The 17,779-nt window shown below is 44.2% G+C and overlaps 1 protein-coding gene across 2 annotated transcripts in view; it reads right to left on the minus strand.

Moving 5' to 3' along the window:
- Positions 1–3,100: 3,100 nt before the first annotated feature.
- acot7 (acyl-CoA thioesterase 7) overlaps positions 3,101–17,779 on the minus strand; it is a 116,350-nt gene continuing 101,671 nt past the window's right edge. For both annotated transcript variants that reach the window (XM_080533910.1, XM_080533909.1), the window contains one exon: positions 3,101–3,584. In XM_080533910.1, the coding sequence (XP_080390036.1) occupies positions 3,486–3,584 (99 nt within the window). In that variant the 3' untranslated portion in view covers positions 3,101–3,485. The remainder of the gene's footprint in view (positions 3,585–17,779) is intronic.

Here is a 17,779-nt window from a genome sequence, read left to right on the forward strand (position 1 = left end):
TTGGACTTGCTGAAGCAAGCAAATGGTGTGTCATCAAAGATCCCAGCCATCCCAACCACAGTCTGTTTGAACCGATGCCGTCCAGAAGGCGAAGCCTCATCCGGAGCCTCAGGGCCAAAACTCAGAAGCTAACCAACAGCTACTTCCCCCAGGCCATCAGGCTCATAAACAATCCTATTGTAGACTGACTATCATCCCCAAGCACACCCCATGTATATGGGCTATCTAAACTTTAAGCTCACAGACACTACTATTGTCACTTTTTATCTTGAATTATGCCTACTGCCTTATTGTCTTGTGCTGCAATGTCAGGCATCGAAGCCTAAGAACTTGACTCTCTTATACTTGACTGTCAAATAATGACATGTAGAAAACCCCCCTTACAGTCCACATACAATGTTTATACAGTGTTTTGATTTAGACATTGCTGCAACATACCATTTTCATCATGATCAATATACAACGATCCAACGAAAAAAGTCAATACAACATCAGTTTTTCTCATTTAATGTCCATGGGGTAAGGTCATGAGCAGACTTGGCTACAGCATTATAACAGTGTACGTAGATAGTTTCATGTTTGCCTTCAACGTAAATGTATGCTTCTGCTGTCCTAGGAGGGAAAGAGAGATATACAGTTCTGTGCATGCTCTAGTCAGTGGCAGTATGGGCCCTTGTCAGTGAATGAGTACTGATCGTGACTTTCCCCACACATGCACAACGGGAGGACAGACAATGCAAAACAGGTCGGTCGGTGATGAAACCAGAGAGGTTGTTTTCCTCCTCATCGGGTCGTTTCCCCCTCCTCCATGGCTCTAATGGCTTTCCTCCCGCCATTGAAGCTCGTTCATCTTCCAAACAGCCTTGTCAGTCGCCACGGGCAGCGGTGGGCACAGCGGGACACGCGGCATGGAACGACTACAGTTATGAGACAGCTTGCTGTATAATATCTGATTATGAACTTCACCTTCAAATAGAAGTACCAGGCAGGAAGTGCCTTCGTTACATCACTATGTGATATAGATTGTGTTTTTTTTATGTGTATTTTTTTATTTTGTTGTTTTCTTGGATGATGATTATTTTACTTTTCGGCCATCACAAAATAAGTTATTGTATTGTGTTACTTTTGTTATTTACAGGACAATAAAAATGACATAATAGGCCCTAGATGATAATTACTATATTAGTTTAGTTTAGTAAATTGTAGAATTTATTCATTGAAACAGGCACAAATGCATGCCATAAGTGTGTTTAAATAAGTCCCCCTGGTTACCACATCATGTTTCAGTAACACAAAGTTGTACAGTGTATGAATGATAAGAAAATACTAGTCCACTCTGTTTTGTGGGAACAGAAACCAGTGTTTTTTTTTAGAACTGGGTCAAAATAATATTTGCAATATACGTTTTTCTAGGACAATTGAACCAATGGAAAGTCAGCTAACTCAGCCCTCCCTGCAAGCTAAATCAAGCATGTAAATCATAAGAAAACAAATCAAATCTCCTTCAAGGTCTTGTGTCTTTATGGTGTAGGACATAGAGTATATATATTATTTGTCAATATGAGTGATGTTATTGCAGATCATTCCCAAGACTTTCCATCTGAGACACATTATCCACACCCCCCCCCCCTCCTAGTATTCCCTCTTCCTGCTCTATCCATCTCCCACGAGGCGCCTGGACTTCACTAGGGCTAAAAATAGAATTATTTTCCCCCACTGGTGCAGTTTGATCCTAATTCTATTTTCGTTCAGAAAATGAAAAGCACATATTTTGCGACTGTATAACCTTCAAGAGTCAAACAACACATTACTGCATATCTCTGCCTGTGTGACGCTGTGCCTGTAAAATAATGGGATATTAAAATGGAGCTCTTTTATTGAACACTTTCCCATTTACGTAAATTATATTCATTTCCCTTCATTTACATTAATTCGGGTTTCAATCTCAAATTAATTGGCACCTGTCTTCTGTCATGCAGAATTTACACCTAGTTACTAGCAATTTACTGCCTAGTTACTAGCAATCCAGTCACTCTACATAAAGAATGCCATGGCAGTCTAAGAACTCTTACTCTTACAGCGATTTTGTCGCACGACAACATTAGATTCTCAGCCTGCCTGGTCTGACTTCATTGGTGTGAATTGAGAATCGAATGTTGTCGTGCGACAATATGTGTGCCGTGTGCATTGTCTCATTCAAAACAATGGAATCGAATTCAGCGGTGCGACAAAATCGCACGCCGTGTGCATTGGCCTTTACTCTCAAAAACTGTACTGTTGTTGTACTATTTCACTTGTATCTTGTTACTGGGACTTGTAACATGACTGAACATAATCAATCATTTCTCATCTAAATTTGAACCTCACAGTCACAATTAGGTTACCAGATCAAATAATTGTGTCACTGGACTAAATGATTTGAATGCCATTGACTGATTTGATTCTTCTATCAGTCACATCTCTATCCAATCTTTACCATGGCAAACAGTTCACTGTGTTAGAAAACACACACACACACACACACACACACACACACACACGTGTATACAGTACGTTCTCTAACAGATGACTATGCAGTGACAGATGTGGAGGGCTCCACAGCACCCCCTAAACCATTTCTCAGAGATTTGCATCCCTCTCAAATCAACACCTCAGGCCCCAGGAGAATACCACCACTTCATCAATCCGGAGATAGATAGGATAGATAGATAGGATAGGATCCGGAGGGAGGGTGGGGGGCTAAAGAGGGGAGGGGGATGTCATATCCAGAGTGTTAGGGTGGTGAGAGAGAGTAGGCGAGAGAGAGAGAGAGAGAGAGAGTGAGGAGGAGGAGGAGGAGGAGGAGGAGGAGGGGGCGGAGAGAGAGAGAGAGAGAGAGAGAGAGAGAGAGAGAGAGAGAGAGAGAGAGAGAGAGAGAGAGAGAGAGAGAGAGAGAGAGAGAGAGAGAAGAGATCGGAGTCAGCTGAGGGCTGATGGCGATGTGAACGACAGAATGCAGAAAAGACAGATAGTGGATAGTGGACCCCCTCCGTCATGGCGAGCCTCAGCCTATGACATCAGTGAGCAAGTAGAGGACAATACACACAAGTATCATGCTAGCATGTACAGTATCTCTTCATAGAGTTCTTTGTTTATTCATTCATCGGTGCAACTCCATACCGTAGCATCATGTTTGCCCCATGTGATCATCAATAGCCTTGTTAATTAAATACAAATCGTTTTAAAATCAGGATAAAATAAGATTTTTCATTCTTTCTTTTAAATACACATATACGTACAGTACGGGAGAGACACTTTGGTTGTGCAAGCGCTGAAACGTAAATGTAGAAAAGAGGACATGATACATTTTTGTCAAGTCAGACATATCTAAGTTGGAGGGGGAGTTTGTTTATTATCAAGAGACGGAAGGTTTCCTTCATGTGTAGGAGGCTGCTACTTCAGGTACTGCGTTCCCGGACCTCAGACTCCGTGGCGGAAAGGTGATGTCATTGTTGACGCTCCCTCTCCGCCTGTCTCTTCGTCTTGTTCTGGAGGTAGCGCGCATTCCCCTCCTCGAAGCGCTTCTGCTCGTCCTCTCCCTCGAGCTGTAGGGAGAGAGAGAAAGAGATAGACTGAGGAAGCCATTTTTTATTGCCATTTGACCAAATAGTGCTAACATTAAGGGGGGGGGGCCTCTGTGGATTTGCTGTTCAACAGGACAACCCTTCATCTTGTTTGTGTTGGTTGCTGAGAGGGGAGGGTGCCGAATCAAAATAAAAAAGAGGAACAGGTGTCCTTACTGGCATATACTGCATATGATATAATCACACACACACTCATACACACGCACACACACACAAATCACTATCTCTGATAGTCACAGCTTCTCTACAGTGGTCTCAGGGCGGCTGTGGCGCAGGAGTTAGAGCTGCCATCTAATGATCGCAAGGTCGGCAGATCGGCGGTTCGAGCCCCGGCTAGACCACATGTCGAAGTGTCCGTGGGCAAGACACTGAACCCCAAACTGCTCCCAGTGAGCGGGGCCGGCCGGCGCCTTGCATGGCAGCTTGCCGCCTTTGGTGTGTGTGTGTGAATGGGTGAAGGAAAGGCCGTTGTAAAGCGCTTTGGATAAAGGCGGCTATATAAGTGCGGTCCATTTACCGTTTACCATTTTACCATTCCACCTCTGCCGACCGGCACACTGGGCTTGGCCTCCTTCTCCCTGGCAGGGCAGCTTGGCCACGCGGCGGGAGGACTGGGTTGCTGCCTGCCTGCACAGCCTCAGTCCAACGGCCTGGCAGCCCCCTGACTAACACAACACTGCTGCGGCTGTGTGTCAGTGTCAACATGTCCTTTTATGGTCGCGCCTCGTGTGCGGCTCCCATCCATCCACCATGTAGCCGAGGCAACCCTATATACAGGGATCCAGCTGTGTGTGTGTGTGTGTAGCTGTGTGTGTGTGTGTGTGTGTGTGTGTGTGCGTGTAGGGGTGTGTAGGTGTGTGTGTGTGTGTGTGTGTGTAGGGGCGTGTAGGTGTGTGTGTGTAGCTGTGTGTGTGTGTGTGTGCGTGTGTGTGTAGCTGTGTGTGTGTGTGTGTGTGTAGGGGTGTGTAGGTGTAGGTGTGTGTGTGTGTGTGTGTGTGTGTGTGTGTGTGTAGGCGTGTGTAGGCGTGTGTGTGTGTGTGTGCGAGTGTGTGTGTGTGTGTGGCAATTATGACCTGCTTCAATGTGCGTTCCCTCATGCAAAGACGAGAGTAAAACTATTAATAACAAGTCTGAATAAAAACTAATAACAAATGCTTGGCTGCGAATGCAAATACGGCTCATGACTATTCATGTCACTTACAGCGACCGGACGCATGTCACGACGCATGTAGCCGTGCAGTTCACTAGCTTGGCATAGAGGCATCCACACAGGATGAAACTGGGGCTGCTGCAGGCATGTCTGCTGGCACGCACACACACAATCACACACTCACACACTCACACACTCACACACTCACACACAAACATACATGGATACACGGATGCATACACACGCCACCGTCTCCCTGTTCCCATAATTCCTAGCGGCCTCATGTCCGTTGGACACCTGCCCTTCAAGGCCCACTGTTGACAGATGGCCGCTCACATGTTGGGACGGAGTTGTCACGTCCGTGCCCAGCTGAGCAGTCGCGACCACGACAGACGCATGTTCAAATACTTGAGATGGCACCCCAGTACTGCCTATTCACCTTTCTAGAAGTAGGATAAGATAGAACAGATTGAATTGAATTAACTAACGGTATTAATCATTTCGTCGAACTTCAATTCAAATAAGAGGCAGAACATTAAGATTAGCATTAGCATTAGCATTAGCATTAGCTACCCCAGGATTTTATGTTGTGTCACAGTTGTGCAACAGTCAAAAAGGAACCGGACTGATGTCGTGCTTTAACGGTTGTGAGAGTATTGGTGACACGGTCTGGTCAATTGGTCCGCAAGTCGGCATCCGATTTAATGTTCAGACTTTTCTTTCTGAAAAATGTGAATACATTTCAGCGTTTCAATGACACACTCGCTAGTCAACTAACCCAGCTTGTTTTGTGAGCCTGCTGACAATGTAAAGTAGTGTTCTAGTTAACAAGGTAGCAGTGGGGATTACTCACCCAATCACATTGCGCCGCAGTATTTTGGCTTGACTAGCGAGTTTGTGTTGTGATTCTCAACAACGTTGAAATGTATTCCTGTGTTTTAAAATAAAAGTCCAAACATTTTGATTGGTTGCCGACTTGCGGTCCAATTGACCAGACTGTGTCACATTGTTGTTGTTTTAAACGTCAAAATGCAAACACTGGAGCTCTGTAGATTTTGTTTGAGTGACATTGTTGATGGTTGTTGGTTAGTCACATGCTGGTTGGGATTAACAGTTTATTAGACGTTGTTATACAATGGTTATTTTTCAACTCAAGGTTGTCATTTGACGCTTTGAATCATCTAACGGATGATTGCACATGGGTTGAAAATGAACATTATCTTTCATCAGCATCAGACCATCTCACCATTGAAAAGTTTTTCAAATGTTGCATATTTATGTCAACACAACGTTACGTTATTATTGATATAATGTGAACTTCCTAATCAAATGAATACTTAGGCACATACAAAAAAAAGAATCTATTCTGATTTAAAAATAGATTTAAAAACAAAGTAGTAAAAGATGGTTGTTGTTGTTTTTTTACATTTCAGACCAGGCTAAAAAGGCTATTACAAAAAAAGAATGTCTTCTTACAAATGTTCAACCTCAAGGAAAGTATTTCAAGTTTCCAATTTCTCTCTCAATCTGAACCCTGTTATGTCTCTTGTGTTTCAGCAGTGGACTGAATGGGCTGCAGAATGATGGGCTACACACCAAAAGGTTGTGGGTTTGAATCCCAAACAGTGTTTATTCAATTGTAGTGCATGGTGAAGTTGATTTTTTAAAAAGAAGTATGAGCTTGAGAACAAAAAATAAACATGTCTTTGCCTCAGCTAGTTTTCTTCCAAAGTATGACATCATCTGACTTTGAAGGAACTCCTTCCTGGGTCACTGGCTGTCCTGTGGCTCTAGGGTTTTGGATTAGTGTGTGTGTGTGTGTGTGTGTGTGTGTGTGTGTGTGTGTGTGTGTGTGTGTGTGTGTGTGTGTGTGTGTGTGTGTGTGTGTGTGTGTGTGAGTGTGAGTGTGTAAGGTGAGCAGAGGGCGCTGAACAGTTCCTGTATTGAACAAAGTGAATGAAGCTGAATGAAGCCCCCTCCCCCCCTGACCAGCTCCTAACAGATCCCCTCCACACACACAGAGAACACAGCCACACTGACCAGCTCCTAACAGACCCCCTCCACACACACAGAGAACACACCCATCTATACCCTGTGTATTCACAGTTTGGATTAGGATTGTCGTATGGCTGGACACAGTGGAGAAGGGCACACTACTATAATATCTACAACCCCCCTCTCTGCATTCACAATCCTTAATTATCTTTAACACATAACGCATAACACATAACTACTCAAAACAGTAGTAATGTGGCGTCTTCGTCGAATGGGGAAGCCAATTAAAATGCACTCAATCTGACTATTGCACAGGAAGAAGGTCGCTCAGCGTGCGATGTGACTTCCTGTTGTTTCGGTTTGTCATCGGTACGTTATCATGGAGAGGATAGGAGCATCATGGGACACCTTATTTGTTGGGTGGAGGGCTGCGTGTGTGTGTGTGTGTGTGTGTGTATGTGAGAGAGAGAGTGTACGTGAGTGAGAATCTGTACACACGTGCGTGCGTGTGTGTGTGTGTGTGTGAGAGAGAGAGAGCGTACGTGAGTGAGAATCTGTACACACGTGCGTGTGTGTGTGTGTGTGTGTGTGTAAGTGAGAGAGAGAGCGTACATGAGTGAGAATCTGTACACACGTGTGTGTGTGTGTGTGTGTGTGTGAGAGAGAGAGAGAGAGAGTGAACGTGAGTGAGAATCTGTACACTCGTGCGTGCGTGTGTGTGTGTGTGTGTGTGTGTGTGTGTGTGTGTATGTGTGTGTGAGAGAGAGGGTACATGAGTGAGAATCTGTACACACGTGCGTGTGTGTGTGTGTGTGTGTGTGAGAGAGAGAGAGAGAGAGAGTGAACGTGAGTGAGAATCTGTACACACGTGCGTGTGTATTTATGTGTGTGTGTGTGAGAGAGAGAGAGAGAGAGAGAGAGTGAACGTGAGTGAGAATCTGTACACACGTGCGTGCGTGTGTGTGTGTGTGTGTGTGTGTGTGTGTGTGTGTGTGTGTGAGAGAGAGAGCGTACGTGAGTGAGAATCTGTACCCAATGCGTGTGTGTGTGTGTGTGCCTGTGCACACATGCATATGCTTGTGCTTGCGTTGATGTGCTTTTCCATAACCGCATGAGACATGTCATTGCTCTGCTTAATGTCCTTTTGGTGTCTTAGCGTCATTGGTATTCCTATGGTGGTCTTGTCCTGATGGCCAATAATCAGGCTGCCTCACCAACCACACTGCTGGCAGTGCCAGTGCTGAAACTTCCTCTATACGTTTAGCGAACGGGCCAGATATAAACCAATGCCATGGTAACAACGTTTTCCACTGGCAATGCGGGCTCGAGTTGATCTAGTTTGTGTGTGGAAGGATCAACGCTTGTCATTTACCCCAAAACTGTTTCATGCAAAGTCTACAGCCTGCATACCATATACAGTATGCACACATCTAAAAAAAATTCCCCCTTTCACTTTGATGCAAGTTGGAAATGGAATTGTGCTGTAGCCTAATAAAGGTGTAGAACATTAGCCGGGGCCACTTGGCAATTCAGATGTTTTAACTTGGCGTAACCAGTTAGTTCAAACAAGGACAGGAATGGTTAGCAAATAATTAATTCAAATGTTGATTTTTGCCAGGTTTTCTTTGTCAGTTCTTATAAAATAAGAAGATGATTCGGCTTAATACACGTTTCTAAACCCATTAAACAAGATGTATTGAGGGAATATACTGTAGGAGTAGGTTTGGGAAATACTGAACAACGTGGCTCTCACACATCTCCTCATAACAGCTGTTTTTTGTAGTTTCCCAGATGACGAGTTGGAACTGTAGCCTACTGTAGACCTGTGATCCCCTATCAGAACACCCCATAATCACTGCATTTCTCACAGCGGAGATGGTGTGTAGGCTTATAAGTGCATGGCAACAATTCAGATTTCAGACAAACAGACCGCAGGGTGTCAGAGTCCTACTGAACCCAGGTACGGCCGGAGGGTGTCAGAGTCCTACTGAACCCAGGTACGGGTGAAAGTATGAAGGACATTGTGTGTACTCAACGAGGGAGGGGACTCACTAGGACACACGGCGTCTGTGTACATATCTGCTGGAACCTTATTCAATCACGCCTGTACAGGCTTAGAGCGCTGGCAGGCACGTATCCCTGCCTACTGCCCAGCCTGGAAGGTCTCATGCACAGCACGCTCATTTATTCTGCCCCCATTGTTCACAATCTCAGCATGAGAGGCAACAAGGTGAGGGGTCACCCTCCTCTGATTCAGAGACCCGAGGTTACATGTGTGACCTACATTTATTGCAAAAACAATGCCATTATATATTCAGCTACACATTGATCATTAGTCAATACAAATTAAAATATCACATAGCTTAAATAACAAATCATGTTGCCCAATATTAGCACTGATGTGGAAATATTCAATAGCATATTCATGTAATATAAAGCATGTACTCTTTTGATTTTCCTCAGCAAAACAACGTATCACCCGTAAAGATTGTACTCCACTCTGTCGGCACATAGCTTAAACCTTGAATTAGTAAGTATAACGTGATAGCACTCTGAATAGTTATTGTATGCAGCAGAAGAGATTAAACCTTAAGCACTGCTACTGCTCAGGTGAATCAAATTAAAGCCGCATTAACCATGGCAACTTGACATTGCAAGTGAGTTTACGCTTCAACTTTTTCAGAACACACTGCTGTGGTCATCCACTGAGGAAGTTACGGCAAAGCATGTACTGTATGTTGCAAGCAGCCCATCTTGTTTAACTTCACTTATAGATATAACTTCACTTATAGATATAACTTCACTTATAGATATAACTTCACTTATAACTTCACATATAGATATAACTTCACATATAGATATAACTTCACTTATAGATATAACTTCACTTATAGATATAACTTCACTTATAGATATAACTTCACATATAGATATAACTGCTGCTCCAACTGCTGCTCCAATCCTAGCAACGGGGAGGAAATGGAAGCCATCTGCAGCAGTTGCGGTGGCAAAGACCGCCCTCAGACACCGGGATATAGTGGGGCATGTCCAACATGGCAGAGGGGGCCTTGGCTTGGAAACAACAACACCCACATGGCAAAAGGCTACTCCAACCGAACGGCGGAAGATGGTGGTTGAGGAGGTGCGCCACCAGGAGGAAGCAGCCAGGTGCGCCAAGGCAGTCTCCCAAGCCCAGCAAGGCCGCTGGATGAAGTGGGAGAGCGTGGAGAGGAGGAAAATCACGTGGAACGAGCTGTGGAGCATGGAGTCTAATAGGCTAAGTTTCATCATCAGAGCCACATATGATGTCCTGCCCTCTCCTACCAACCTACATCTCTGGTATGGAGAGGACCCAGCCTGTCTCCAGTGTGCAGCCCCAGCAACCCTCAAACACATCTTGGTGGGTTGCAAGACCAGTCTAACTCAAGGAAGATACACCTGGCGCCACAACCAAGTGCTAAAGTGCTTGGCTGCCGAACTTGAGCACAAGAGGGTAACCACCAACGCCATGCCTCTAAATGCCCAGACTACCTTTCCACGGAAAACAACCTTCATCCGGGAAGGGGAGAAACAGCGGACCAAGCCATCACCTCCAGACTCAGGCCCACTGAACGCAGCCCGGGATTGGGAAATGCGGGTAGACCTCAGCCAGAGGCTCACCTTCCCACCCGAAATTGCAGCGACCAACCTGCGCCCAGACCTAGTCCTCTGGTCCAAGTCCTGCCGGCGTGTCTTCATTGTAGAACTGACGGTCCCATGGGAGGAGGCCATCGATGAGGCATTCGAACGGAAGAGGCTGCGGTATGCCAACTTAGCAGTCGAAGCAGAGGGGCGGGGCTGGAACGTGAAGGTGTGGCCAGTGGAGGTGGGCTGCAGAGGCTTTGTAGCCAGCTCCACCACAAGGCTCCTGAGGGCAGTAGGGATCAGAGGACAGGCCCAACGGAAGGCAATCAGAGAACTGTCCACTGCAGCAGAACGGAGCAGTCACTGGCTGTGGCTGAAACGTAGGGACCCAACATGGGCTCCCAAATGACCACGTGGTGCCACCGTGCGACACCGTGCCAACCTCGGCAGAGGGTGTCTTGTGATAACTGGCCGAAACACCCAATGAGGTCGGGGACCACAACTGAAGATGTGTCGTACTGGTGGCACCACGTGATCATTGCCAAATTCCACTCCACCCAAGAGGAAATCTCCAACTCCACTCAATTGTTGTGCTGAATATTTAGGGATTTTAACAACCAGTCCTATTAAGAATCCATAGATATAACTTCACTTATAGATATAACTTCACTTATAACTTCACATATAGATATAACTTCACATATAGATATAACTTCACTTATAGATATAACTTCACTTATAGATATAACTTCACTTATAGATATAACTTCACTTATAACTTCACATATAGATATAACTTCACTTATAGATATAACTTCACTTATAGATATAACTTCACTTATAGATATAACTTCACATATAGATATAACTTCACATATAGATATAACTTCACATATAGATATAACTTCACATATAGATATAACTTCACTTAAAGATATAACTTCACATATAGATATAACTTCACATATAGATATAACTTCACATATAGATATAACTGGCGGTGGTGGTGCAGTATCCGCTTGTTAAGTCTGACGTCAAAAGTGACGTTTAGCCATTTCCGAGTCCAAACCAGAAATTCCCCGCACCAGAGTACCTGTGAACTACAGCGGTAGAATGACAGTTTAATCGTTTTTTAGACTCGGATCTATTCATACAACAAGGGACACATCACTTTCCCGTTTTCTCCATATTGTCAGGGTATTTGAGCCTCGGAAAAGCGCTATATAAATATAATTAATTATTATTATTATTTCAGCATTTCGAAGACAGCGCCTGAGCCAACGTTGGACCCGGAAACACGTCACGACTTAACAAGCGGATAGGTCCACTGAGTTCGGTTGTTCGGCTTTTTCCATCACAGCTGTACATTTCTGGAACTTAATACCCAGCTCTATCAAACACTGTTCCACTCTGACAGGCTTCAAATCCAAAATGAAATCATGGCTGATAGATAACCAATCATGTGACCACTGACCACATAGAGCCCCCAAAAAATCTTTATTTTATTTTTTATGATGTAATATTTGATGTAATGTTTTCTTGAGTGTGATGTTTTTATTTTGCAGTGGTTTTAGTTATTCCACATATATGTTTGCTACTACCTAACATATTCAACTGTATTACACATTTCCCTTACTTTTCCAAGAAAATGTGATTCTTTAACAATGTTCATCCTATACTGCCCAGGTAGACAGAGCCTCATTGAATTTCAATGGGCTTCTCAAATTAGCCTCCCTGCACCATGTTCTCTCTGCAGGGAGCACTGGCCATGCTCCTCCACGGTATCAGCACTGTAGGATTCTCTCTCTCTGGACTGCTTCCTAATTGGCTCTCTTTTTGTCTTCTTCATTGTTTCATAAAACGTTGTTCTTGTTCTTGAAGTTTAAGAACAAGAAACTTTTATTTTTTTGGTGAGAGCAGTGTAGGTCTAATTTGTGATGCAATGCAAGCAAAGATTGTGTTACCTAATCATTCCAGAAAAGACTTTAAAGTGGAACATTACCGAAAAGGCAGGAAGAGGGCAGCATAAGAGAGGAGGGGATGGCAATGTGCCACCGGTGGAGTGACGAGGGGCCACTCGTGGGCCACCACAAGCTTGGTAGCTAGGTAGCTTGGTAGCTAGGATCATTGTTTCCACCTTCTAAACCTGCTAATCGAAACTCATAATTAAATACATGTTCACCAGGGAAACATGTAGCTGAAGGGCAAATCGGTCGTCTTAGAGAGTTTCAAAAACCTTTGAATTGCGGCATGTCATGAACAAACAACGTTGGTATTTACACTCAATGGGCATTGTGGAAAGGGCAACATTAGAGATGAGCAGATAAGTTGTTATTTTACCCCTAAATGCTGCTGGCATTTAGCTTTTGAGGTAGTGTATCTGGCTCACGTCTATTCTAGAGTTACCTTTACAGGTAGTGTGTCTGGCTCACGTCTATTCTAGAGTTACCTTTACAGGTAGTGTGTCTGGCTCACGTCTATTCTAGAGTAACCTTTACAGCTTCTGCAGTGTTTTTTAAGCAGAATATCGAAACTCATTAAATGAGATTACATTTTAATATCTTCTTTCTAACACAGGGCCTAGAGACAAGTGTCTCTAATCAGCAGGGCAGGCTTCCTGGTAGAGCTGGCTGAAGTGTTGGCTGAGGAGATGGTATTAATCAATTAAACATACAGATCTACGCTATCCTTGAACTGAGTCCCGTCCAGTAAGTGTAGCCATTATTTGCCCGTGCCAATGTCAGAGCCAAGCTTCAGACACAGAATGGCACTTTGCTGTATAGTAAGAGGCTTGTTGCAGCCATAATGACTGAATTATACCTTGGCATAGGGCCTTTGTAACTGCCCAGAGAGTGACTTTGGGCCTTATATGACACATTATGTTGAGGTTACTCAAGGATAGAGACTCTGAGGGAGAACTGAGCATTTCATTTCAAGACTGCGATAATTCAGTGATGGCCTGTGGAACAGTTGCCTTTCTAAAGAAAATTCTAAAAGCGTGTTTCCGCTTTGTGATTTTGGGGTATTGTGTGTGGATTGATGGCAAATTCTTTTAATTCAATCCATTTAAAATGTTGTGTATAACACAATAACATGTGGAGAAAGTGAAGGGGTCTGAATACTTTCAAAGGCGAGAACTGATTAACAAAATGAAAAAGTACAAATTTCATATTTTGTAGCTCAACTATCCGTGTTTAGTGCTGTTCAACACATGACAGACAGACTGGCTGTCCTGAGGTCTGACTGAGGTCTTAAAGGGCCAGTGTTTTAGGAAAGACAGAAGCGCAAGTTACTTCATCGTTACTTCATTAGGCTACAATTGAACATGCTTTATAGGCTTCACGCCCAACATGGTCAACGTTTAAATAGCAGTATTTTCATTGAAACCACAGTCAAACATCATTTCCCCAGTCATTTCAAATAATAAACTCCTAAAAAAAAGTTTGGAAATGTTATTTCGGTTTGATTATTCCTCCCCTTTAACAATACCAATTGGTATTGTATTTGATATCGTTGGAAGGCCTGATTAGTCACCTTTACAACAAGGTACAACTTGTATGGTTCATGCATTTGTGGAATGAGCAACACAGCTAGACGTGTGGTAGCGGCCCCCCAAAAATGTGCCAAAAATCCCCTTCAGTATTCTTCTGTTGGTATTCACTCTCGTTTTGAGTTCCTTGGTGGATTGGATGATTGCACCCTCCCACAGTAATAAGGAAAAAATGAGGAGTTTATATACTGCATAGGCCTACCTCTGGAATGGCCTTAAAGTATCCCCAAAACATATTGTACTGTGACTCTTCTCTTCATGGCCGCAGCGAGCTCCAGCCATGTCTTGGATACCTTTAGCGCCTTGCTTGGTGAGAGACTGATCTTAGCCAGCTCATCCATCACGGTTTGTCGCCAGGTGGTTTTAGGCCTGCCAGGTTCCCTTTTTGCCAGGTGGTGTTTATCTCATCGTCATTTTTTCGAAATCGGGTCCCGCTCCATATTGAAGACATGAACCGAAGCCACCTGAGCGGTTTGGCTATTTAAAACACCATCAATCAGAGTTTTCCACAAGCGCCTGTCGTCGTCTAAATAGCCAACTATTCAATCATAAACGACTTTTAATTTATGTATTTCAACTGCTGCGATGGTGCGTATAAACACCCTGGATACGTACCCAGCCACGGGGCACGGGGACACTGTGCACCGATGACACAACAACATAACGTGCGTGTGTTGAACAGAGAACACAATGTCCATAACAGACTGGATTTTAATATCTGTGCCCTTTTGTCATTTCATAAATCAAGTTGGCCACATGGCCATTTCATTGAGTACTGGGAGCAGCCTAAAGTGAAGTTCTGGAGGTTTGAGCAGTGAAGTGGTTCTACTGGTTCTAGCTCACCGTCAATAGTTAAACTGTGGAATAGACCAACATTTAACATTGTGACTGTGATATTGAAGTCACCAGGACCATTTTGGGTTGGACACTTATGACAGCAGCATGGTGTGACAGAGACAGACAGGCCTATAGAGTGCATAGCAAGGTCTTTCATAGCATAGTTCTAGCATAGGTCTATCATAGCATAGTTCTAGCATAGGTCTATCATAGCATAGTTCTAGCATAGGTCTATCATAGCATAGTTCTAGCATAGCATAGGTCTAGCATAGGTCTATCATAGCATAGTTCTAGCATAGCATAGGTCTAGCATAGAATAGGTCTAGCATAGCATAGGTCTATCATAGCATAGCATAGCATAGGTCTAGCATAGCATAGGTCTTTCATAGCATAGCATAGCATAGGTCTATCCTAGCATAGTTCTAGCATAGCATAGGTCTAGCATAGCATAGGTCTAGCATAGCATAGGTCTATCATAGCATAGATCTATCATAGCATAGCATAGGTCTATCATAGCATAGCATAGCATAGGTCTATCATAGCATAGATCTATCATAGCATAGGTCTAGCATAGCATAGGTCTATCATAGCATAGGACTATCATAGCATAGCATAGCATAGCATAGGACTATCGTAGCATAGGTCTATCATAGCATAGTTCTAGCATAGCATAGGTCTATCATAGCATAGGTCTAGCATATGTAGTCTAGTGGCCTGCGGTCTACAGTGCACACATATGCCCATGTCGGCATGGGTTCGAATCCGGCCCATGCCCTGCTGACATGCCCTCTCTCCCTTCTTCTACTTACTTTCCTGTCTGTCTTCACTATATCTGTCAAATACAATGAAAAATATAAGTGGGACTGCCCCACTCAGAAAAAAAAGAAGAATACAATTGAATAGCAATATCTCTTCCACCAGCAAAGTGGGCTGGCCTGACACTCAAGACAGGCCAAATGACTGTTAACGTAATTAAGTAGTTATCACTGTGGGAGGTAAGCTAATTGAAATATGTAATTAATTAATTGATTAATTAATCCTCTGATATGACACATGTATTTGTTGTAAGCCATGTCAAAATGGGACATCCACAGAGAATAGTAAGTTGCAGTAACTTCACGAGACGTTTTGGAGGCATGTGAACAGCATTTTGATGATCGGTTTTAGATTTTTTGTCATAGAAAACTGGACTGCGTCTGTTTGAATTGAAAGTGTAAAATGCCGGCTAGTGGCTACTATAAGCTGCAACGTAAGCAGGTTAAGGACATACAAGGTGACTTGCTGGATCAACTAAAGTTAAAGTCCAGGATATGGAGAATGACAGACATTTGATTTTCGAGTCAACTCTGCCTAACTGCTTTAAAAAAAGAAAAAGAAAAAAAGAAAGAAAGAAAGACTGTGTTATAATTATATTTCCTTTATTCTAATCATTTAATTTTCCTCTCGTTTTAATTCAAACTCCTTTTCATTTCCATCCAGCATACAAGGCAGGGACCAACAGTCCCCTGCACTCCTGTGCTCTGTCCACAAAACCCTCCATTTTACTATTACTGTGAGGTGCTACAAAACATAATTTAAGCCCCTGAACCGAATCGGGCTCCTAACCTTGTGTCGTAAAAATGTAATACCTCCCTCAGGAGGAGAACTGAGTCCAAGTCCCACTCACAACATCAGAACGTCAGTGCTCTCAGACCCAATGAGCTGCTGCCTGGCCTGGCCTTGGAGAGGGCGAGAGCAGGCAGCAGACAGAGAGGGCGCTGGGTAACTACACTGGTATAACCCTGGCACAGAGACGCCGCGCGGCTGACCCACTCAGAGGGTGCCAAGATGCCAGAGGTGCTCTCCTGTGTTGGCAGGGCTTGTTATTAGAGGGAGCACACAGGCTTCGCTCGGCATCACTGGGCATCACTGGGCAACACTGGTATCGCTGGGCATCACTGGGCATCACTGGACATCACTGGGCATCACTGGGCATCACTGGACAACACTGGACATCACTGGACATCACTGGCATCACTGGGCATCACTGGACATCACTGGGCATCACTGGACATCACTGGCATCACTGGGCATCACTGGACATCACTGGGCATCACTGGACATCACTGGCATCACTGGGCATCACTGGACATCACTGGGCATCACTGGACATCACTGGCATCACTGGGCATCACTGGACATCACTGGGCATCACTGGACATCACTGGACATCACTGGCATCACTGGGCATCACTGGACATCACTGGGCATCACTGGGCATCACTGGACATCACTGGGCATCACTGGGCATCACTGGGCATCACTGGACATCACTGGACATCACTGGGCATCACTGGACATCACTGGGCATCACTGGGCATCACTGGACATCACTGGGCATCACTGGGCATCACTGAACATCACTGGGCATCACTGGGCATCACTGGACATCACTGGACATCACTGGGCATCACTGGACATCACTGGACATCACTGGGCATCACTGGACAGTGTCAAAAGCCACTGTCTGAACAGTGGCACCGAACAGTAAATAACCAGCCAGAGAAAAATACAAGTAGAGGGGCATGAGGTTGGACGCTGTCTCTCCTGTGTGCCCTGTGTGTGTGTGTGCGTGTGCGTGTGTGTGTGCGTGTGTGTGTGAGCGTGCATGCGTGTGTGTGTGTGTGTGTGTGTGTGTGTGTGTGTGTGTTTACTGAGAGGCGTTGTGTGTGAGTGAGATAAAGGGTGACATTTAGAGAATGGAAACAAACTTGGCTATTAGCATAATAGAATGTATCATTTCTACGTATTTACATTTTGGACATGCAATAAGGTTTTGGAATAAACTGTGAGTTTCTTTCAACACACTACTTTCTCGGCTTAGTCAAAGCAGAACCGAGGACAATGTCGTTGCTGCAGTTCTCAATCATAAACCCGTATTAATTCCTCACTTATGATTTCCCGATATACAAAAAAAGATGAAATCTGGCATGTTGACACACTGAAAGACCGTGACAAGCT

The sequence above is a fragment of the Nansenia antarctica genome (assembly GCF_963989245.1).
Source record: "Nansenia antarctica genome assembly, chromosome: 6".
NCBI lineage: Eukaryota > Metazoa > Chordata > Actinopteri > Argentiniformes > Microstomatidae > Nansenia > Nansenia antarctica.